A 26,306-nucleotide genomic window follows, 5' to 3' on the forward strand; every position below is an offset into this window, starting at 1 on the left:
TGTTATTGTCTATGACCACTTATCATCTCCTGCTCATTCGTTATACTCTCCTGATCATCTTGTTATTGTCTTCTAATCACTTATTATTGTGCCATGATCACTTATTACTGTCTCCTGATCACTTGTTACTGTGTCCTGATCACTTGTTATTGTCTCCTGATCATCTTGCTATTTTTCTTTATAATGCATAATCGTAACTAAAAACTGTATTGTAGTGAGGAACGTTTTAGTTAGCTTCGTTTTCTAAACTGGCAAAATGCTGAACCACTTTGGGAGCATACAGGAGCGTGTGCCGAACTGGCCTCCTCAGCAGCATTTGAAGATAATGATGAGCGATTATTTAAAGAGCAGTGTCACCTAGTTACCATTGTCTGTCTGATGGCAGTGACAGTGAGCGCATCGACAAATTACTCTTTGTCACCTTCTCGAGGTCGGTGGTGTCATCTTCCTTTCTGGACCGCTTACTGACATCTCATAGCAATCACTTCTGAAGCAACCGTGGATCTTTTGCAATGGAGATTTTCCGGAATTTTAATTACATTTTTGTAATTTAAAAAAAGTTTCTAATAAGTTATCTAATTTTAATTTATTTTTTTATTATAAAAACAAATGAATGTGGATGTTTGTAGCTTGTGACTAACCGCTTTGTAAACCTTAAACAAACAATATGCATTATTATTTAACATTAGAATCATTGGCCGATAAAGAATAAATTGAAATCAAACTCAACGATCCCACAAAAAAGGTTGTAAAAAAATAAGTGACAATGGTTCAAATTCTCTTCTTTGTTCCAAAATACATTTTCTGCATTTATATTGAGTAAATATTACTTACAGTTAGTGGACGTAATATTTCCCCCCAAATATTTGTGGCCAGAAGTGAATGCACTTGTTTTGTTTAAACAATTATCATTACTGAAGTCTAAAAGCGATACTTTAATGTAACTATCGTCTGTCAGAAGGGATAGATAAGGTGTATATATTATATAGTTAAAACATATATAATATCTTTATCTATATACATAAGAACATTTTGAGAGTGTTCAAGGTTGTATTTTTGTGAGGAGTGTGGTATGAGACGTTATGAGACTTAAGCTCATGTTGTTTAGTCACTTTTAACATTTTAGTTTAGCGGTTTCACATCGCGTAGAGACATTGCTAATACAATTGTTTACATCCTAATTCTAAAATGATTTGTCTTCTCTATGTAGAGCAACCTTTTTAACAGATGATAAACCGAAACTGCCTGTAATACACTCCACGTGAACAGTTGAGTGGGAAGGTGCGGGCTAGATCGTGATTAACTCAACAACATTAAATGAACTTTTGGAGGTGAGGCTAGGACTCTGAAGTGTCCTCTCTTTCACTTAATCCCACCCGATTATTATTGACTTACAGTTGTGTGTTTATAAGTTAAAAAGTAATGAAGAAAAGTAAATCTCAGGTAATATCATAATTATCAATAATGAGAAACTGGCGTATCGTTAATGAAGTCACCATTATTAACTGTAGCAGCAAACTTATTTATGAAAGAATTTTATAAGATCGCACTAGAAGGAGCGTCAAAGAATCTGCAGTCATGGGTTCGTTACATAGATGGAATATTGACAATAACAAGATGATCAGGAGAGTATAAAAAGTGAACAGGAGACGATAAGTGATCATAGACAATACCAGGTGATCAGGAGGAAATAACAAGATGATCAGGAGACAATAATAAGTAATCATAGTCAATAAAAACGTGATCAGGAGACAATAAAAAGTGATCAGCAGACAATAATAAGATGATTAGGAGACGATTATCTATATAATCGTCGTTATAAAATATTTCATTCGAACAATTCATCTCAGCAGCTTTTATTGGAAATCCCAACTACAACGCACAAGCCTTACGGTAAAGTCAGGTCAGATACATTCCAACAACATCCTGATAGCAAATTTACCACATAAATTGAAAACTATAACAATTTTTTACACCATGACAACGGGATTATAGGATTTTCTGGTATATACAAAACCAACACACGCCAATATATCTGAGCGCCAGATCTCATCATAATCCATCCTAGAAATTCAAGGTTTTAACTACATGATTTAATCGTGCGCTCTATACATCAGATAAGGTCCATAATCCATCCTACTAACTCGAAGTATTGGATACATTAATGAATCGTGCGATTTATTCATTATTAGATAAAGGTAGTTGAAATGCAGAGAAGAGGACAATTTTAAAATCGTTACAGAATATTGGATAGAATACAAAACAGATAAATAAAGTTTATACAAAATAAATTTCAGTGTGCCACATTTTGATCAAATTTCTAATAAAAACGTCTTTATTTTTTTTCTATGATTGATAAGACTAGCTCTAAGACTGCCTTGTAAGATGAGGTAATGAGTATTACTGCACTAATAAGGTAATAATTTCTCCTTAATATATACATTAAAAAACTGTTGGAGAACTCAAGACTGTTTGATTGCTTATGAAAAGCACAGCTTCAAGTTTACTTCTGGAGTTAACAAAATTACATGTATTTAAGTTACATTAAGTTTGCATTAAGGAAACGAAAAAAGAGGTGTGTGAACACGATGAGCTTATCAAACAACATCAGCTGTACAGCTACAAAACAAAAATTGCAGTAGAGTTCTAGAAGTTAGAAATACTTGAAGTATCCCTACTGATATTCAAGGAAAATAAGAGCAATCTTAGAAATAATTAAGAAAGGAAATGAGTCAACAAATTACTAAGAGCCATAAGCTGACTTAGTCATACTGGTCCTTGAAAGTTTAAGATTCAATCACCATACCACTTCAACTCGTCAGTAATAGAAGGGTGTTTACACAGTTGGTAGTGACAGTTTTTGGTAGACGGTAAACAACTGGTGACTTCTCACTTGGAGACCGATATATTTCAAGTTTGTCTTAGCAAAGTTTAGACGTCGTGTGAACAAAAAAAAAACAAACTTAGTTACTGCATTAACCGCGTAGGCCTACGAACGGATTACTAAGTCACAGTTGACTCAATAAATGATTTCTACAAAATTGTTTAAGAGTTGTTTATTTCCATTTGAGTTGAAAGTAGATAAAAATAATAGATTTTGAACGGAATGAATGGTACTTAGTAGTAATATAGATTCCTTAAATCAAATAAAAAAATGAAAGTATTTAACATTCAACTTTTATTAAAACAATTATTAAACTTTCGATAAGTAATAGCTTTACCCATTCTGAAGATTAATGCGGTATTGCACTATACAACTTAGGCGTCGTAAATTTAGTAAATACATGTGTAGCATATTAAGCTGGAAGAAAATTTGGACTTTCACAGCTGAAACACTGTACATTAAACACAGCTAGCACATTAAAAACTAATTTCTATACAACAAAGATATAATTATAGAAAGTAGATAATAATATGCCGATGAAGACATTCAACCAAAATGCCAAACAAAAATTAGAAATTGTGTTTACTTTATTCCACAGTCCGTTTATCGATTTGTTTGGAGCAAAGGATAACATAATTAACAATTCTTAAGTATTTGAATCTAAAAATTATAGCTTTCTGCTAGCCAAATCAGTTAATAGCCGTTTATTTACATGGCTAAAGCCCTACCTAGAAGAAATGTGGTATGTGACGAAATTATACTGCAATATATCGTAGCCTCTCTTCAAAGTGGTTCTGTAGGTGTTCCTTAAGGTAGCTGTCTGGCCCCGCTGATTTTCCTAGTTTTGTTTAAATTCCTCCGCAAATTTGTATACGCGTCTAACTCCACTAGGTGTATGAGCCACAAATAAATGAAAATTAACTCCATTGACTGTTAATGGCGATAAAGCTATTATATATGTTTGTATAGGGTAGGATAAACAAGATTTTGGATTTTTGTTACTAACGTAAATGAAATTGAATGGCCTTTTCACCAATTATATACCTCATTCACGTTTATAACAATGTTATACAGTATAGCATGAAGTTTTCCTACCAAGGAGGAACTTTCCTACTTTCCAATTTATTCCTTGGCTTCCATTAAAAGGTTTTCTTGTAATGGGTTTAAAATTCAGTGTTGCAGGTTAGTAAAGTGTGTCCAATTCTATCTTAATAAATATTTTGAACTTAAAAATTTATGATATGAAACAACTTTTAATTTTTAAGTTGGTTTGAAAACACTTATGTTAGTATGAAAAGGTTTGAAAATAAAATCATTTTGATATTCTAGTTTATTTAGAGCATATTGATCTCATGTTACCAATAGTATAGCAGTATTATTCTTCTGAACAAAGTATAAGCGACGTGCAGAAAAAAATATACATTGTGACATATCTTCAACGATTTATGATCTGTACATTTCTTATTATTGTAGATAATCACATATTACAATTATCAATATATTGCACAGCCAACACCAATGTCAGCACTTTAGTTGTAGTCGTACTGTCCTAGAAAATCTATGTTGGCCTTCAAAGGGTTAAACGTCATTACCTTAAAGCACTTTACACTTCATTTTCATACCACACGGTAAGATTAAAAAAAAAAAAAAAAAAACAGAGGATGGAAATGATAAAAGCTGTAACCAACCGATAAATCATGTTTTAATCTCCTGCGTTGCACAATAAAATTGGTAACCTTCTCGGTTACGGTTTTCGTACAGTCTCCTGTACGCGTCGTAATATGATAGAAAGTCTAGTACTAATTTTGAGGTGGACTGGAGGCCAGAGTAATTGCAGGGCAAACTGTGTTACTGTTAACCATCGTTTTCCTCATATTTGAAGGCTCAATTTCCTTCTGGACATACAGAAATGGTCTAGTTGCTCTTGGCTTTGATATATTCATAATAATTTTAGGGATAAGGCAATGAAAATGTCGTTAATTAATAATATGCCAAATTAAGTTCTAGTTAATTAAAAAAAAATGTAGTCCACCCAAAGTTAATTAATTAATTTATTACCAACGTTACGCCACTAATTTACAAACAGTTAACATTTGTCTTACAGATATTTCTGAAGTCGAAGAAAGCAAACGATGAGAGCAGTTTAAGCATTAATACAAAATTAAAGTTGCAGAACAAAATAGTGAGTTAGCAAAAACAATAACAACGATAGTATAAAATTTTTGAAAAATGGAAATAAGAATAATAAGAATAACATTGTGACAGACTTGATTCCTGAAATCTGGAATCAACATCCGTGTGAAGAGATTCGTAGCATTTGGTGACGAAGAAGCTCTAAACGAACTCTCTACATCGTTTCTACACCAGAGACACCTAGACCTAAAAAAATGTGAAGATGAAGTGGTGTTCTCATTGTCTCATCCAGGAGTCAAGTCAAGTCACAGCATTAGACTTCAGATGGTGCACTAAGTGGGAGGTGAAATACGGCTGAACCTAACATCATATTGAATCAACCCTTCCTACAATAACAGCACATTAGTTCACTGAGTGTTTAAGAATATAAAAAGAAAACAAAGTAAGTTCTTCTCTATTCCTTTGCATACCTGTGTTTAGTGCGTGTTGGCGACTCACTATAATTTTATGACAAACCTATGATTAAGAATGCAATTACTTAGTCGGCTGGTAAAAATAACCCACAGTGAAAGTTCCAGAGAATACATGTGTGTCACGAATAATCGGTGTAACATGTAATTTAATGTGTTTCCTGGGCAATCACTACTTAGTCACAGAAGTATCCTGAGGCTACACGTGATAGTGACGCGTCCTCGTGATTTGCTTCAGCAGTTTTAGCATCAATAAATAATTTAATGTTACACATATCACAAGTTATTGTGTCCATAGTAAAACCTTAATATCTTATTTATAGGTAGAGCCTTTGAAAAGTTGCAACTATACGAATGTAAAGTTTTCAACTACCAATTTTTCAATAATCCGTCGTTTCCGGTAATCCGACATCGCTCTGGTCCGACATCTTCCGGATTACCGAGAGAGTACTGTAGCTTAAAATTCACAATTTTTATACAAAGAATGTTTCTAACGGGATGGACTAATTTATCACTCTTCTTCCCTAGCGGTACTGAGTAAGGTGTGTGATAATAAAACTAGTATTTGTGTAAACCGATCTCACTCCACTAAAATCTAACTCACAGCTACTAACAAAGGAAACATGATGACGTGTCTGTTCATTGCGTGTTGTACACACTCCCGATGTCAAAAGGAGTATCCTCTCTCGATTTTAATATAGCAACAAACGTCCTTAATAATATGTCCTAGAGCTTTCGGACTTTTCCCTGTAAACCATAGTACAGTTGTAGAGAAGGCTTTAGTCATCGACATTAGGTAAAAACCACTGAACTATCCTCTTAGTGGGATACTGCACTGTAGTCTGTGCTAGTGTGATGTGTGATTGTGATCCTCGTACTTGTGATTTATGCTCGGGACTTCGTGTGCAGTGACAACGTCTGGACTGGACTCCAAGCAGCTTTTGGGTATTTTTGAACCTTTTTCTTTCCCTTCTTTACTTCTTTCTGTTCTTTTTTCTGTATGTACTATTACCTCCCCCACCTGACCAAGAGGATAGATTCCAATCCTTGAACGTTGTGTTATACCTTTTATAACCTATAATGGTGGCAAATGTCCGAAATCCTTTTATCCTTTCAAACGACAATAACAAACTTTAAACAAAGAACCACTGAACTAATTAATCAGACACTGTCATGAAAGAGAATTATTCAGTATCCATACGCTTTATAAGCATTCCAAAGATTCAAATCAAAATTTTAAATGATCAAACGTCGAGTCAAAACAGCACTTCACTTCGCAGGGCTACCAACGTACACGAAACTATGAACTCAACCTTTTTCTCACTAAGGTTTGGGTAACTCTATCTGGTTATATAGGTCAGTCATTTTAAAAGGAACAAAACATACTGTATTAATTTCTAGTAATTAAACTCACAGAAATCTTTATAGTTTGGAATAACATTTATTTACAGCAAATTCATTTCGTGCACTGTTCTGTACGTCGATTCGACTGATAAATCATAAAAGTTAATCACAAAAAACTGTAATTAGTCATAAAATTTAATTATGACAGTGTAATTGCATGCTTTCATTTCAGGCTGCCCAACTATAAGGGGATGAACTACGTCAATAGCGGCCTGATCGTGTAAAGGCCAACTAACCCTTTCGCATCGATTCATCCCTTTATGAAGGACGCACCTTTGTGACGTCACAAACACATTGAAACGTAATAAAAAGTGCTCCACTATCAAACGGATGTCAAAGCGTCCGTAGCTCAGTGCGCGTACTTGAGAGAGACATGCCGTTATTAGTTAAAACAACCCTTCATGTAAAAGCCGCAATAACACGGCGCTGCGTCGAGGGACGGGAGTGTGTTGGGGCGAGTGGTGCGGGGGGGGCGGGATTGCGATTTTCATTAAGTTGTTGAAAATGGGTAAGAGGGCGACACAGTGAGGGGGTTGTCATTAGTAAATCGGCGGCAGCTTTGACCCTGCCCTCGCTCCCGATAGAATTATGCACCCCTGATCCCCTTTGTCACCGCGGAGAGACGGCGACCTGCTCCTGATCTCCGGATACCGCTCTCAGAGACACTGCTAATTAATCCCTACATCTCTGATACGTCGGGACCAATTACTACAGATACACACGTGACCACGAGAGTATCACCTTAGGCCGGCTTATCCTCATCAGACAGGGGATGTTAATATGCACCCCTCAGATTATACTGCGTACTATACTCACGTCCAGGCTTCATTGTGTTTGGTGCAGTCAGTGTTTGGTTGCGGTAGGGTTTTACTCTTTAAACACGCTGAAGGCAGACAAAATACAATTTTCTTTACGTGTCGCAATAAATAAGTAAGCAGTTTAAATTATAATTATGGAAATATGAAAATCAGTCATAGGGTTAAATGTTTGAAGATAATGTAAAAGTAAAACATTAAAAATTCAAATATGCTATACTAAGAGTTAGTGTAAAAATAATTGATATACTGAAAGGTTTGACGACAAAGAAACTTTATGAAGACTAATTGCTCTCAAAAGAATCTTATTTATCAAGTATTTAAGGCCAGACAAAAGGAAAATCAGGAAAAAACCCAAAAAATAATCAGTAAAAAGCTGGTAAAACATTAATTGTTATAACATTAACACAGAGTTTAAAGTGTCATTATTACGCTTGTTTAACTAATCTCAAAATTGTGTATACAATTACAAAGGGTTGTGGGACAATGAGTGAATCGCAGGATATAAACGAGAAAATCAAATTCATATTGCTAATAAATTTACATAACTATAAGAATTTGTAGTTACAGTATTGTTTATTGTGATCAACATAAAGCAGTGAGTCAAAGTAAAAGCAATCTAAGGTATAAAAACACAAACAAACAAATATGTGTTTTCTGTGCAGAATATTCTTGACTTCTATGGAAAATATTTACAACCTTGAACTAATTTTGCTTTTGTTTTTGACGTGTAAAATAGCAAAGGAGTTTAGAAGTTTGTCATAACTGACTAGCTCATATAGTTCAAAATTGTTTCTGATATTATTTTTAAACGATCCTCTAATATGCATATTCATTAGTTTAATGACTAAAAATTACAAAAGATTTTTAGATTTGTTTAACAAACACACAGTGCAGTATTTAAATGTATTACTATCGCTTTTTATATCTCGTGCATTAAAACTCACACGCAATTTAATCGTAAAATTGCAAAATAAAAAAATAAACAACTTTATTACAAAACACTTTGCGAGAATAAACATAATCTTTATTGTTTTAAAACGGAGTCAATGTGTGCCTGTGATAATCTTCAAGGTTAGAATGACACAAACGTGACACAGATGTTCCAGTAGATAAGCAATCTCCACTTATATTTATAACTTTTGATTCACATTCCTAACCAACCCGCTTTTATTTTATTTTACATTATTTAACTAAATACAATTTAAATAATTTCATTGTATCGGTAAATACAAAACCCCTTTGCTTTAACTTAATAATCGATATATATATATATATATATATAATATATATATATATATATATATATATATATATATAATCAAAGATGAGGGAATCTTTAATTCGCTCGTAATTTTCGAAGATATGAGATGTATATCTATCGTGTACCCGAGTGTTAGCGGAACACTTACGATAGAGAAATGTTAAATCTTTTCTCACTGATGAATAATTGGTACCCAAACTGTGTCTTTTCTGTCACGTGCTATACTTTGAAGGGGGTGTGATTCACCACGATGATAGATGCGTTACTCAAATGTAAACTGCTGCGTATGAGTCAGAATGTCCAGGAACCTCTTGTGGTGACATATTGGAATGGGTTAGGAAGAAATGTGATGTTGTCCACGATGACAGATGCCTTAAATGTATTCTTAAACTTAATTTATAAAGACCAGAATTCGAAAATTACGTTTTCAAATGTGGTTTACATCCTCTAAAACCCTGATCTCTGTGAATATGTAGTCAATGGTAGGTTGCCAAGAGTTATGAACATGACAAGATTATGAGGCAGGATACTTTGAAAACGTTCACTCAGATTGTTTACAGTTATAAAACCTAAGTGTGTAATCATAGGAAACCATCCAACATGTGGCAATTATTTTGCTGCTTGGTTAATTCACCCTGAAGAAGTCTTTTGTACCATGGTTGGTTCAGACGTAAAACTGACGCAATTTTATCGGTATAGAGACTAAAACCGGTTTCGTAACAAGGTTTCATAAATAATTATTTATCTTTTCACTAGAAGATCTTTTCACTGTTTTATACCACATTTAACATTCCTCACATTCCTTTACCCTATGCCTTGTCCATCTTTTCAATTTTGTCCTTCTCCTTGATTTATCTCCAAAACGTAATCTATTTACTGGAGTCCAGGAGTTCAGGAGCCAAATTTGCACTCTATAGGTCGAAATAGGGGGGACCTAATAGGGTGAAAATAATATTATATTTTTAATCTTATAATATTTTCCCTGCCTTGATACACGTTAATTCGACTATCAGACACATAGTTTATAGTTATATCACCATCTGATAGCTAAATAATCAGACCTTGTAGAGTCTATTGAATGTGGTTAGTTTACGCTGATTTAATATTTATTTACGTAGCCACGGTACGAACGGTTTTAAGTAGGTCAAGCTAAAAAAAAAATTACAATCGGAGGAAAGAATGATCATTTCATCACGCCTCAATCAAAATTAGGGCAGCTGATGATCGATTATTTTCTTGGAAAAAATTCTCTGTGGATTTAAAGATAACGTATTTTTGTATAGCGCATATTGGCACACAGCTCCTGGATTTTGTGTTTTATATGGAAACTAACCTGTATTAAATTTTTTTACTCACCATTTATATGTTAGATCTAGTAACTGTAAAGAACGCTGATTAAACGTTTATTTTCGTTACTGAAGGCTGGTTTTAAGTGTGCCTAGCCATGAATAAATTGGTTTGAGGTACAAACTAGAGTAGCTGATTTCTTTCTTCTATGGATTCAGATTGTGCGCAGTATAGTGTTAATTGGCTCAAACATTTTTTTATTTATAAGAAAACTACCCCGTTTTTAAATTGTGCTTTTTCTTTACCATCCATACATGTTAAATGTAGTAACTACAGAAGATGCTGATGTAACGTTTATTTTCGTGGCTAACGGTTGGTTTTTACTGTGCAAAACTATAAAAAATATGGGTTGAGGAAAAAAACTAGAGTGGCTGATTTCTTTATAAGAGTTTTCCTCTATGGATGTAGAGAAATCCTGGACTTTTTATGTATAACAAAATTACCTTGTATTTAATTTATGTTTCTTCCTCGTCACATATTTTAAATCTAGTAACCATTAGGGATGTCGATTTAAAGTTTATTTTCGTGTCTAACGGTTGCTATTAAGTGTACAAAGCTATGAAAAATATGGTTTGAGAAAAACTTGAGTGGCTGATTTGTTTCTTATGAATTTTCCTCATTGGATTTAGAGAAAACCCTGTGTGCTTATGTAGTGAAAATTGGCTTCTGGATTTTTTATTTATAACGAAATTACCTTGTATTTTAATTATTTTTCTTCCTCGTCACATATTTTAAATCTAGTAACCATTAGGGATGTTGATTTATAGTTTATTTTCGTGTCTGACGGTTGGTATTAAGTGTGCAAAGATAAGAAATATGGTTTGAGGAAAAGACTAGAGTTGCTGATTTCTTTCTTATGAATTTTCCTCATTGGATTTAGAGAAAACCCTGTGTGCTTATATAGTGAAAATTGGCTTCTGGACTTTTTATTTATAACAAAATTACCTTGTATTTTAATTTATTTTTCTTCCTCGTCACACATGTGTTAAATCTAGTAACAACAAAAGATGTTGATTTAACGTTTATTTTCGTCGCTAAAGGTTGCTATTAAGAGTATACAAAGCTATGAAAATATGGTTTGAGAAAAGACTAGAGTGGCTGATTTCTTTCTTATGAATTTTCCTTATGGATTTAGAGAAAACCCTGTGTGCTTATGTAGTGAAAATTGGCTTCTGGACTTTCTTATTTATAACAAAATTACCTTGTATTTTAATTTATTTTTCTTCCTCGTCACATATGTTAAATCTAGTAACCATTAGGGATGTTGATTTAAAGTTTATTTTCGTGTCTAACGGTTTGCTATTAAGTGTACAAAGCTATGAAAAATATGGTTTGAGAAAAACTTGAGTGGCTGATTTGTTTCTTATGAATTTTCCTCATTGGATTTAGAGAAAACCCTGTGTGCTTATGTAGTGAAAATTGGCTTCTGGATTTCTTATTTATAACGAAATTACCTTGTATTTTTAATTATTTTTCTTCCTCGTCACATATTTTAAATCTAGTAACCATTAGGGATGTTGATTTATAGTTTATTTTCGTGTCTGACGGTTGGTATTAAGTGTGCAAAGATAAGAAATATGGTTTGAGGAAAACTAGAGTTGCTGATTTGTTTCTTATGAATTTTCCTCATTGGATTTAGAGAAAACCCTGTGTGCTTATGTAGTGAAAATTGGCTTCTGGATTTCTTATTTATAACGAAATTACCTTGTATTTTAATTATTTTTCTTCCTCGTCACATATGTTAAATCTAGTAACCATTAGGGATGTCGATTTATAGTTTATTTTCGTGTCTGACGGTTGGTATTAAGTGTGCAAAGATAAGAAATATGGTTTGAGGAAAACTAGAGTTGCTGATTTGTTTCTTAGGATCTTTCCTCTATGGATTTAGAGAAAACCTTCAGTGCTTATATAGTGCAAACTGACTCGTAGAGTTTTTATTTATAAGGAAATTTCCCAGAATTTAAATTATGTTTTTTCCTCGCCACATATGTTACATATAACTTCGTAACTACAAAAAAAAGTACTCTGATTTAACATTTGTTTTGGTCACGAAAGGTTGGTTTCACGTGTGCAAATCTATGAAAAATACTATGCTTTAAGGAAAAACTAGAGTGGCTGATTTGTTTCCTAGTAATTTTCCTCTATGGATTTAGAGAAAACCCTGAGTGCTTATATAGCGCAAATTGAAATTACCCTGTATTTGCCGCCATATATGTTAACTCCAGTAACCATGAAGCATTTTGAGGGACACGACTTTAAATATTTTCCTAGTGTGTTATAGGGGTGACGAAGGCAATTACTCTGCGATTGGGTGAAATCCGGGGTTGGGGGGACATTGTTTAGTAAGATCGCCTAATAGGAGGCTCGAGGCGGGCCAGCGTGGACAGGCGATGACACTGGCGGGGGTCGAGCCCGCTAGCGCGATGCGGAGGGAGAGCCGCGCTAGTCTCCGAACTAATCGCGAGAAGAGAGGACGCTCCGGAGAGGTGCTAATAGCTCACGGGGCAATCTCACGCTGGGCCACATTTTTGGTTGTAATCGGCGCGAACGTGGTAAATAATTGTGATCGGACGTGGGTCCCTGCGCCCCCCCACCGCCAGTCGGTGCGCGCGGCTCTGCCGCTGACATGCCCGGTCTCCGCGGCTAGGGGTGTGGGCAGAATGCCCCTCGGCCCTGTCTCGGCTGCTTGCGCTTCTCTGCTGCTCAGCTGCCTCTGTGTCGGGTAAGTGGCGAGGTGCGGTGCTCTCCTATCGGTGATAACGCCAGTGACATGCTCTTATCAGTCCTCTCATGCATAGCCATTCTCTTGTTTCAGTTAAGTTTAACCGAGTTTTCCGATAACACGTACGCCAGTCAGTAAGTAGCAGAGTGCTGTTTATCTTTTATCACTTTCACAGGTAGTAGGTCAAGTTTCTATCGTAGTTTATGATTAAGCTGTCATTAATCTCACACCTGCAGAAAAAATGTACTTTTATATTATACTCTAACAACTTATAAATCACCTCTTTATCACCATTTGATAACAACATAACTCGTACAAAACAATTTAATTAATTTGAACCTTCAAACATTTTTTAAATTTTCAAAGTTTATCTAAATAACCAATTTTAAATTAACAATAATTTTATTAAATATTGGGACAATTAATGCGTCCTATTTATGCAATGCAAGTTATTTATTCATGCTAGAGGTGAAAATGTTGAATTTATCAATTTTATAACTGTTGCATTTTAAAATTTTGTTATACACACTTACATGAGTTGTGACATAATATCGCACCTTGAACATTGTTTTCTGACAGATTCTAATTCGAATTGTAGATAAAAATTTACCAAAAATATATTTCGCACATGTTTCACTCTTAGCTCCAAAAAATCCATAGCTCAATAAACCCTTATTAATAATATTTCGTTATAACCAAACATTACCTTGACGTGTGCTGCCGCAGGGGTGCCCCCTAGTCGGTGTGATCACGTGGTGATCAAAGACGTATTATCTCACTATTTACGTAGTTTATTGGGCCATTAGAGGCTAATATAGATATTACGGCGCTCAAATGTGCGGCAGACGCTCTTATCGCGTTACGGACCGACCGCGATGTATCGGCCGCGCTATGTGCTCAATGGTACCAATAACGTTCGGCTGAAACCGAGCTCCGATATTGTTTCCATTTCCTCGGCAACCATCAAGTAAACATTGTTATAATATCTGCCAGTGGGTGTGGAATAAGTGGGATCGTAATGTCCGTCATATCGTGTTAGCGAAATTATTGTACCATCGGCTTAGTTGAAATTCTCTTTGGAATTCCTTATGGATATGAAAAGAATTCGTTACCTTTTTGGTGCTTACCAGAATTCAAAATAATGTCTATGACATTAATTCCAAATTGTATTAAGAGACCGAATAGCCAATAATTGGCAATAACATACATATGTAAATATAAAACCATATTGGAGATAACGTGACTTAATTCTATATGTAGCTTGAGCCCTTCTTTATAATAGTGCCCTGTATACCTTTTCGCCCATTTTTTCTATTAAGCTCCCCAAAATTGGCAATATCCCACGCGTAAATTACAGATTAAGGCTAAACATATTACTGAAACAATTAGAAAAAATCATTGTAACAGTGCACGTTGAAGTGTTTCATTTTATTCATAAAGTACATCTAGCCAAAATAACGTCAATTTGCTGCAAAACTGTTTATTTGTAATAAATGTGTAAATTTTTACATGTACAGCGAATAATGTTTCTAGTGTTGTATGAATAGATACCAATCAAGCTTTGTCAGTATTTAATGAAATGTTATATTCTTGGCAACCAAAGTGACAGAACGACATTGAAAAATACGGAACCTAATCCTTCCTTTGCAGGTTATAATTTTCTCAGGGTGTAACAAGTTACTTATTGGTAGTACGTTCGAATAGTTTATTTCTCTTCTAGTGTGAATATTAAACTCGGCTTGTTATGATCGAACATATAAGTTACTAGCTGTTACTCACGGCTCCGCATGACCTCTCTCTAATATAACAAATGTCCTAAGAAACCTTTTATGTAGCACCCAATGTTTCTTAAGGGTTAGTTCAAAAGAGGGAAAGCTTTATATTTATTGACAAATGTGATAATATTATTCACTAGTGTACACCTGTTTTAGTAATGGCTTCTTTCTGGGATCGTGGTATTGTTCCGTTTGTTAGTGAGTTTTGCAAGCAATTACGGAAACCCACATTTTGAATTTCTATCGTGATAGATTTTGTTTTTAAATTTGATCAAGAAAGTAAAAGTTCATAATCTGAAGCGCAATTTTTACATGATTTTAAATATTTTTTTAAGTTCGAAAAGAAAATGGGGTTTAATTATTTTTTTAAATCACCCCTCTATTACTTTCAGAACTTGAGAAATTAATTCGTTCGTTTTGAAAAAGTTACTTTTCAGAAAACCTTGTTTGGATTATTGGCCTACTTACATTAAAACTGCCCCGGACCATAATGAAACTTTCACTTAATAGTGCAGTATAACAATAAAAACGCATAAAACGCATATTCTAAGTTTTTCTTATTCAGCAGCAAAACCCCAATAAAATACCACTTTAAGATGTATATTACGTTTGGAAAAAATCTCATTGTAATGTCATTTGTGTCCAGTAATTAGTACAGCATAAAATTATAAAAACGTTTTTAGAAGAATTGAGGTTTTGGTGATTTTCGGCGTGAACTACCCCCTTAAGTTGTGGTTATTGGAGCATACAACATCTTCAGAAGAACTTCAAATACACACACACACACACACACACACACACACACACACACACACACACACACACACACACACACACACACACACACATATATATATATATATAATTGTATATATCGAAATTGCTAGTGGAGCGAAGTGAAACATGAGAGCTTCAATTGTAATGTACGGTAGTCTTATTGTAAATCCGTAAAAAAACTAGAGAGAATAATACCTTCACTCCACTTAAAGCTACAGTTCAGTTGTTTAACTGTAGGTTTTATTTTATCTTTTAAGCTAGTGTTTCATAGTGGGGTAAAAAAATTTCACAAATTAGTTCAGGCCGTAAAACACGAGATTAGCCAGATAAAACACGTTTCTTAAAACGCTTCCTTCGTTTGTGTTTTTTTTAGAAAAATCTTATTCATTTTTCAGTGACTTCAGAGAAAGCTAAGAGAACAAAAAAGTTCTTAGTAGTCACTTTTGAGGACAAATTTCTGTAAGTAATTTTATTGTATGAGCATTGAAAGCGATTTTTAATTCATCACTCACACCGGCTGTGGTGTGAACACTGCAATACAGTCAGGCCTCAGACGCACTTGTAGCACATTGTATAGCTTAGTGCACTTAAAACAAACCATCAGATACGCAAATAAATGTTAAATCAGCATCAGCCAACCATACAAAGACTCTTAAAATGGCGTCTTTCAGTCGCTATTTTAGTTCTCCACTGTGATATAACTATTAAATATTTATGCTCCAGGCGCTCGGAAGTGAATAGTGTATCAAGCTGGGAAAAATATAATCTGGGGAAAAATGTCGTTGCATGTGTTTAAACCTTTCTTTACCCTTCAATTCGTCCTCAGTGACCTCCACAATCAATTTCTTTCTTAGAAAAAATCCACTATTGATTTCGAGAAAGCCCATGTTGTGTGTTATCCCGCGCAAATTTACTCTCGGCTTCTAGTCTGTTACTTGTTGAGTACTCTACTATTTTAAACCATACGTTTAACTAAAATATCCGAATTGAAATTCTCTGCGATAAAAATTAAATGGTGTTCCATTTATATTAATATTTCGGAAATAATTTTTGTATTTTTCAATATCCATGTTTTTGTTATTATTCTGAATTAAACTCATATTGTAATGAATTGTGTAAAATGTTTGTAAAGTGAGTATAAATAAACTAATAATAGAAATAACTAACCTTTCAAACCTTTAATGCGAATTCAGGTTCAATTGTCTTAACTATTTTAAAGGGAAAGGAACTTAAATGCTTAAGCATTAGAATTTAGTTCCATTTTCAAGCATACCAAATACAAATTTGCCCTTTATATTTATTTAGTTCACATAATTTCTTTGTTTGAAGTTTATTTTTGACAATGGAAGTATTGTGAAGGAAACGGGATTTTTTCGGACAGATTCCATCGTTCAGTGAAAAAGAAATATATTGAGTGCATGTTTTAGAGTTGAAGTTGACACACAACATCGTGGTTGTCATTCCTGACTTAGGCGCGTCACAACGCTCTGGTATGGTGTGTTTATTTTAACCTAGTTTCTATGTGTTAGGTTAGTTATTTACCTGAAGAAGAGATCAGATTGCAGAACTTGAAACGTAGTGTTACTGATTTTTTTTGTTTCACTGAACGATGGCAAATGTCCGGCAAAATCCTGTTTCCTTCGTATAATTTGATGGTTTAAATTTTAATTTGTTTAACAAAATCATCTCACTATACTAATTGCCAGTTATTGAACTCACTTAATATCACTGAAATAAGAAGATATTTGCCAAAATTCTTGAAACAAGACCAAAAATGCAGCCTGAATAACATCGTACATCATTCATAACGTACAATCTGTTTGGGCAGTTCCTATTAAAAATATTAGTTAAGGTACTGCTCTGACTCAAAAAAGAAGCTCATATATTAAAATAACACTAATGACTCCTGAAACGACATAGTACGGGTTATGTTACTGAGTCACATCACCCTTTGAATGCATGACACCACTCTGACGTAACCCCTCATCTCCATGCGGCAGTCAGACAATCATTTCCGAATAACAACATTATCCGGATCATTCGCACACTGGATGGAATCAGCAGGCTCTGTATAGGCTGAAATCATTTGCAGACGTTCACCGCACGTTACTTGTTTGATTGTAAAATTGTTTTGTATCAGGAGACCATAAATAGAACATAGATCCCAAATTAATGAACACGCTCATTGCACCTTGTATCATAAATCTTCATGCACGGTATTTTACTGTTTTACGTGGAATTTACTCGTTTTACTGTGTTAACACTATACCAGAGCTTGCTAAATACTTTCCATAATACAAAATTTACCATATGTTGGTTGTATTAAGTTACTGTGAGGGCAACAGTAAAATATCTACAAGCGTAGCTGGTGCAAGATAGGACATCGGGGGGTCCCCAATATCTGTTATCTATATCATCTCGTTTAAATTTTATCTATCGTTCAGTATAAAATTGTTCGTGTAGAATTCTAAACTATCCTAATACGAGTCGGTGTTTTTTCAGTTTATTTATGGTTTATGGCACGAAATCTTCTTGTATCAGGAGACAATAATTAGAACATAGTTTCCATATCCTAACTTACTCTTATAAAATGGTAACAAAGCTCCTCCATGCAAGGAAATAAAACAACTTTCTTCTACTAATGCTTAACTAGGAATACACTAGATCTTCCTGTAAAAGGTTGAGCATTATATCTGCTTGTATTAATGTTTGGCCGATAGTAAACTATTCTGAACACCTGAGGTGAGATAGGACGATGGAAGGTTATCTCTCCTGCGAATACACCTTTGACTGTTGAATTGTTAGTTCAATATTAAGTTCACTTATTCAGTTTAACCCTTAAGAACTTCTCTTGTATTAGGAGATTATAAATACATAATAACTGCTAAATCCATTAACACATTTATCAATATCGTACCTTATGGAAGGGAATAAACAAATATAAATATACTAATGTTTAGTCGGAGACACAATAATTCTTCCCGTTAGAGGATGAGAGTCTTATTTGGATCTATTACTGGATGGTCGGTAGCGATAAATCTCCAACCATAATTGAGGTCGTCAAATAGGACATTTTGAGGTTCAATTGTGGTATTTCGATAACGCCTATCAGGAGTCGATGGCAACAATCTTACTGTCAGTAACATAGTAAGGAAACACTACCTCAGTGTTTCAACTCGGGTATTCCTACCTTCATTGTTTAACGCTCTCCCTGATCACCTTAAATCTAACTTGAATCTAAACTATTTTAAAAGAAAGCTCAAGTCATTTCTAATTGAAAATTGTTTTTATTCTATAGAAGAGTATATTAAAGGTAGATAGAGTACCTTACATAGATTGCTAGTAGTTTTTAGTTATATGTACTTTGACGCAAGCCAATGCATGTACTTATGTTATTATGGCAATAAAGAAATTTTGACTTTGACTTTGAATTGACTTTGACATTTGCATATTCGCTCTAATGCTCTGGTCTCAAGGTCACTCGTGGAGGGGGTTTTACCAATGTTATATTTCCATATTATCGGTATCTTGTTGCAAAGATCGACGCCTCTTTTATCAAATAATTCCATTCTTTAGTAAGATCAGTCTAAAATTATCCTAGTAACCTTGTTTAGGGCCCAATAAATTCCAAAGTCTCTTGAGCTGATAGATTCCATTAACTAATTTTTATGGCCAGTGCTATTGTTGAAATTGTCCTCGGACTTCTGCAGTATTCAAACAGATGATGTCACAACAGGCTATCATTATGCTTTGTATCGCCCTTTTTTGCTTTGATTAAATCACTACTTTATCCAGTTATTGAGGAATACAATTAAAATGATAAAAGGTACTGATAGCTCATTTAATACCAGTTATAAACAAAACATTAAATTAATTGACCAACAGTATGAGTAATAGATTGTTAGATATCAGCTGTTCTAAGCTAAACAAACACACTGTCATAAAACTAACATTTGAACTCTAGTAGCCAGTGGGGCGGAGCTCTATAATCAGATTTTTAAATACACTAAAGCCACAACTAGGTCAGCGCTTTTGATTGGTACCAAATGTATTTATAAAGTAATAGTTTCAGATAATATCTAAGACCACCATACAAAAATCAAGAAATGATTTTAATAATATAGATAAAATTTAACCAATACATAAATTTAAGCTTTTAACAGACACGTCCATTTACACATTTTAATGTCACTAATTGAGTTAGATAAAACATTAAAATGATCAAACTTATATTAAAATATTTTTGTTAACACTGTTGCGCAGTGATTAGCCTCCTGAGATTAGTAATATATGTGTTTAACTTACCATAAATATCTTATTGAAAACACATTAGTATGAACCGTTAAACTCACACACACAAAAATTAATATTACATGTTACCATCCTCTTCCTTGTTGCCAGAGTTTTAATGTTATTAGTATTCTTGTCTTGTCTTTAAATTATTTAAAGAAAATTAACTTACACTCGTTAAGAGACTCCTAGTTCCAACATCGGAGTATAGCCTAATTCTAACCTAAAGGATGTTTCCTGAAATACAGGGCATTAGTAGTGGAAGTGTATGTTACATTATCATCAAAGTTTACAAAATATCCTACATTAAAAGAAAGTTTTTTAATTTTTTATATTATTAGAGAATTTAACATTGGTTACACTATCTTTTTAATCAATTTTCTTATTGCAATAATTGATATTACATTTTAAAGATAATTTTGGTTATTGCTCTTTTATAATTATTTTAGAAAAAAAGAATATTAAAAAAAAATATGTTTATTCCACAACGAGTACGTGGGTAGTACAATTTTATGCCACCAATTGAAAATAAGGACCTTAAGTTTGTATATTATGAATATAAAATATCATTGGAGGAAATTACATGTATATTATTAAAAAAAACATAAAATTTCTTCAAAAACAATGTATGACATGTCAAATGTGAATTACATTTAATTAAATAATGATTTCCTCGAGCCTTACAGGAACAGTTAATCAGTCGCAGAAGTTTTAACCCATGTACTATCTGTAAACTTTTCAAATTTTTGTATTCAGCCGTTTTTATTTTATCCTAATTGCGAAATTGTCTGGATATCCTACTTGAAATGCTGTGGAGTGATGGAAACAAAATTTTGCTTTTTTTCTGTATTCAAGGAAATTATCTGAAAAAGAATAACAAAATTCCAAACCCTGGTTGTTCCACATAAAATGAGTAGATCAATATTGGACTACGGTCCCCTGAAGTAGATACAGTGGTTACCACATAACGTGCTCTGTGTGTTAAACAAAGGTAAGCATTAGAAAAAAATGGAGGACTGTATCAATTTCATATTCATTATCACATTAATAAAACCGTGGTAAAATAAACCAAACATATACCTCACATCAAACATAAATTTGTCAATATATTTTGGTCAGTCAGTAGATAATAATATACCAGTTCTAGTCCACGTTTAGGACATAATATCTGAGAAAAACATAAAAAATTAACGTGAAAAACGTACAAAAACCGTGAAACAAACGCAAATTTACATATAAATACTGTTACACACTACTTATTTCGTTTTCGTACTTATTTCGTACACACTGCAATTTACGTTTATTTCACGTTTTTCTGTTTTCATAGTATGTTTCATAAATGTTTTCTTTCATAAATGCAAATTTGTATTTACTTTTCTTTTTTATTTTAAAGTGTTACGTTTACACGATTGTATAGAAATTTTACATTTATTTACTGTCAGTCCCAAAATTGGTCTAGGTCTGACATATTATTATCTACTTGGGTCTTTTCATGAAACTTAATTAACAATATTAAACTATTTCCGTACCTAATATTTCTACAAATTTGGCTCCCTAATTTTCCACGCTTTTCAATCGTAAAATCACTTAGTAAACACGATTTCTTACAGCTACAAACATTAGAATCTATTCTCAGTGAATTACATCCCAGCACAGTTTCTTTCAATTTTACGTAATAAAAACTTCAATAATTGCTTTTGGGGTAGGTACAGTTGTTAATTAATTCATAATTAAATAATTTTCAGGCAAAAAGGAAGCCTTCAATTAACTAATTGGCGTCTGTAGTTACTTTGCCCTCTTCAGTGTAACGAAGAAACTCTGAAGTTTTATTAATTAAACATTTGTTTCGGTTCTTAAAACAATCTTTAATAGTTCAGCATCCGGAAGGTAATCTGCATTGTATAATCGATAGTACACACAAATCGATAGTGCACACAAATCGATAGTGCACACAAATCGATAGTACACACAAATCGATAGTACACACAAATCGATAGTACACACAAATCGATAGTGCACACAAATCGATAGTACACACAAATCGATAGTGAGAACGAAATAAATCATCTGCAGCGCTATTTTTGGCTGAACTCGAAACAGAAGTGTATCAAAACTATTAAAAATATGAAATGGTTCATTTTTTCCCAGATCATATTTTGCTGAATGTAACCCACACACTAAAACCAACGGTCAGACGTTCAAATAAATATAAAAATCATCATCGGCTAACCACATGCATACCCTTAAAGTGGCGTAGTCAGCCTTTTCATCTAGCTATCTGACAATTATTGATTATTTATGCCTCTATACGTCCCAACTATTATCTATGACCTTTGTTTATAGTTGGTCATTAACGGTGGAAGATTTAACAAAATGTCTAAAACAACGTTTCGGGGATTGAGATCTACCCTCCTCGTCAGGCGTGAAAACCCTACATACATTTAGAAGCTGCTACGTGCGGCAATGTATTTCCAAAAAATAAAGAAAGAAGAATATAAAAAGAAAATGAGTTAAACATACCAAAAAACCCGCTTAGAATCCAAACAGATTAAAAGTGAAAACATAAAACGATGTAAAATATCCAAAGTCCTATTATTCTGTTATTATCCAGGTGTTCTGATGGTCGGTAGTGTGTGTATGAAAATAAAACATATAATTCATTCCTGCTGCTGGAACATTATAATAATAATGAATTGTAAATTTATTTTCTTACATGCTTCAGTAATGCGACATTACGATTTGATGACGTCTCAGTGTTGACGTAACGGGTCGTAACGTCGCAATAATGAGGAACGTAAAAAGGTAAATTTGTAATTAATTAAAAAATATTATCTAAAAAATGTTTTTCTTATATTTAACCCTTTTTACATCCGCCCGTTCTGATTGATGCAACATACTAGCGTTGTTCACAAGTCGATTTCTTTTTTAGTGAAAAGTTTTCCGTCGATTTAAATTTATATCGATAACATTTAAATCGATAAAAATCTACCTATCGGTGTATGTATTTTGAGCGGTTAGCCGATGCAGGTCCGGTCTGAGATGCTGTGGGCGTGTCACTGGCAGAGGTATGAATGTGAGATTGTGTGTGTGATAAAAGTTAGGATCCATTAGCAATAAATACTTTAATTTATTTGTATGTTCAAAGTATAATATTATTTTATATGTCTTAAAAGAATAACTCAGAAGTAGTTAATTCATTAATTTGTTTAAATTTTAATTTTAACATGTAAAATATTATATTATTTCACCACATTGTTTAAATGTAATTATTTCTTTATTATTTTTTTTTTATTCTTAAGGTAATATTTATTTAATGTTTTAAATTTTACGTTGTCGCAGGTTAAGTGTAAGAAAGGGCCATGCGGCCCTAACTGAGCCTGTACAAATACATTTTTCATTTAATTTTTAACATTTAGAAACAATTTCAAGAAATATTAATTATATTTGAACAATACTAGTCCACACTATTGATTCCTTTGCAAAAATCTTGATTTGCAAAAATTTACGTCCATTTGATCTCAAAATCAGTCTTTAACTTCCTTCACCAGACGTAGCTGGATAAACTGGAGGGATCCAAAAACGGATCCCTGAACGGATAATCTGGATAACGGTGCGGTTATTAAAGATTCGGATAATTATTATCCATATAGAGCGCAAAGATCGGCTAATATCTGGAGCAGAACACTGTCGGTCCTCGCAGAGCGGTGTGTGGCTCCAGGGGAACACACACGAAGTGTGATCGGCCTCTGATTGTACCACCTCTGGCTGATTGTACCACCTTCAGTTGATTGCACCTCCTCGAGGTGGTACAGGACTTCAGCTCGGCACTGGTATAGTGGGCGAACTTGGTATTGCAGTTTTAGAATTATAATTGTAGCAGTTATACGTGGACTTAGCTGCTCCTTAACTTTGCACCAAAACAAAGTAGCAGATTAAGATAAATCAAAATATTTCTTTAACCCTCCAAGTGATAGCGGCTCGACTGAGCCGTTCATGATAAACGACGTAAAATAATAACTAGTACTGGAAATCAGCTATATTTTATACTAAACGGTTTAAAAAGAGTTCCTTTACTTGACTCTGTCGTATATTTTCAAGTACATACACATAGGAGTATTACGTCATTCACCATTACGTCATTCGTGTGTATGAGACACTACGACGTTCTTATAAGTACTCGTAAATATGTATATTATATAATTATAATTTTCTCTAAAAAGTATTGTGTTTAGTTATTTAAAAGTGTTTACATATGTAAATAAGGTGCTACAAGCATATATAAACATTATATTGAACTTGTTGATGAAATGTCCTTTTTTTGCAGTTTTTTATGCTGGTGGTAAACATATTCAAAACCAATTTTCATGTAAATATAAACTACAAGTGTTATACACATTTTTGTTCAGACTTATATTGTGAATCTTTTGTATATAATAAATTTCAAATGGGTTTCCATGGAAATTGTGAAAAATTGCCACAAAACATAATTTTTGTTGGAAAAATCTTTTTTCAAGGCCTTCATTAATTCTTCAAAGGTTTACCCTCCCTCTATAAATCCATGCATTCTAATACAGTAATACTTATTACCACTAACAAACTGTACTGAGTATCGGAGTAAAATAATGATACTTAGTAATAAAGATGAGATTAACCTCCGATATATAAACCCATGAAGTGTAATACTTATTATCATCATAACATTGTACATAGCAGCAATATGTACAACCGTAATACAGTTATACATTATCAAATTTTACTAAATACCGAGTAAAGAATGATACTGAGTAATACTGACGAGTGCATGTTTACCCTCCGATCTATAGATCCATATAGTATAATACAGTAAAACTTATCAGTATTAAATTGTAGTGAATAACTAGTAAAATAATGATACTTAGTAATACTGACGAGTGCAGGTGTACCCTCCGATCTATAGATCTATAATACAGTAATACTTATTATCAGTACACAATTGTACTGAATGGCGAATACAGAATGATACTGAGTAATATAGAGGAGTGCAGGTTTACGCTGCGATATATAAATCAATGTAGTGTAATACAGTAATACTTAGTATCAAATTGTACAGAATGATACTGAGTAATACTGACGAGTGCGGCGTGAAGATGATGTACCAAGGCGAGTGTGGCACACGTCAGTCAGCGGCCAGACTGTTTACTAACACGGCCCTATTGTGTTACCAATCTTCAAAGTGATTAGCTAACCCTCTCATTTCAGCTACTGCGTCTGATTTAGTAGTACCGTCTCCCCCCACCCCCCGCCACAGTTCTGTTCGACCTTAACCCTTATTCGTACATCCGGTACTGTTCCCTGGATAGATGGAACTACTCAGGATACATCATAAACCAGGAACTTGCGTATAAAAAAACGTATTCGGAAAATTAATGTGGGGATTTCTAGTAAGAAATCGTTACGTACATAGTTTTGATCGAGGTCAAATTCGGAGGGTAGCAAAAGGGTTAAACATTCAATATTGCATATTTTGTACATACAATCTATTTTATCTTTTCACGCTTGTAAAAAAAAAAAAAACGTCAGACTCCTAAATAATAGATTTTTCAGTATAAGTATGCCAGAAAAAAGGATTAAAAGACGCCACATTGAAGGAAATAATCTGGCTTTATCTCGCTCTAAATCCAACAGGTTTTTCTATTTTTTTTTTTACAAAACACTCACTCATGGTTTACAATACACTGAAATTTTGTCTGGCTATTTGACATACATAATATCTGCCTAAAAGTTATTGTCTTAAACAAAAAATTTCGACATGGCAAACAATATATACTGTACTTCACGAAACCGCAATAACGAGAAATTAATTAAGAAGAAAAATAAAAATGCATTCAAAATTGAATACAATGCTTTGGAGTCGGCATGCAATGAAAATAAAAAAATCTAATTCCTATTTGTACGAAGAAGCACATTTTATTATTTTAGTTCTAATGTATCATAATGAACTCTTTGTACCTATCAGTATAATTCAAAGTGAAAAATTGTTTTGGACATGGCTTTATGTGATAAATTGCTTATAACTCATTTTAATTCCATAAAAGATGAGTCAAGATTTACTAAACGTTAAATAATTTAATATGTATATACAGGGTGTAACGAAACTGTCTACACAAACTTTAGGCTATTGTTCCATGGACCAACAGGAGTTACAATTAAATGAAACCAGTGGTCTATCTCTTTTCGCTTATCATCTGTTTGTCGAAACTTGTTTTTACATCAGAAACCAGGAGAGATACAATCAAATTTTGGGTAATTATTTTTATTTCAATTTCAAATTTTAAAAAATTGTTTCAAGATGGTGGCCGGTTAAAATTTGTTTTAAGCGTAATAGCGTATATACTAATAAGGTTATGATAGTTTTAAGAATAAAGTTTCCCAATTTAATTCCAGAT

General features: G+C 33.5%; 1 protein-coding gene across 2 annotated transcripts in view; it reads left to right on the forward strand.

Moving 5' to 3' along the window:
- Nucleotides 1-12,775: 12,775 nt before the first annotated feature.
- Nucleotides 12,776-26,306, forward strand: part of LOC124364138 (protein Wnt-10a) — a 70,823-nt gene continuing 57,292 nt past the window's right edge. The window contains exon 1 of one of the 2 annotated variants that reach the window (XM_046819368.1): nucleotides 12,776-13,039. In XM_046819368.1, coding sequence (XP_046675324.1) covers nucleotides 12,978-13,039 — 62 coding nt within the window. In that variant the 5' untranslated portion in view covers nucleotides 12,776-12,977. The other variant, XM_046819367.1, reaches the window with a different exon arrangement.

Source organism: Homalodisca vitripennis, chromosome 6 (genome assembly GCF_021130785.1).
Source record: "Homalodisca vitripennis isolate AUS2020 chromosome 6, UT_GWSS_2.1, whole genome shotgun sequence".
Taxonomy (NCBI): domain Eukaryota; kingdom Metazoa; phylum Arthropoda; class Insecta; order Hemiptera; family Cicadellidae; genus Homalodisca; species Homalodisca vitripennis.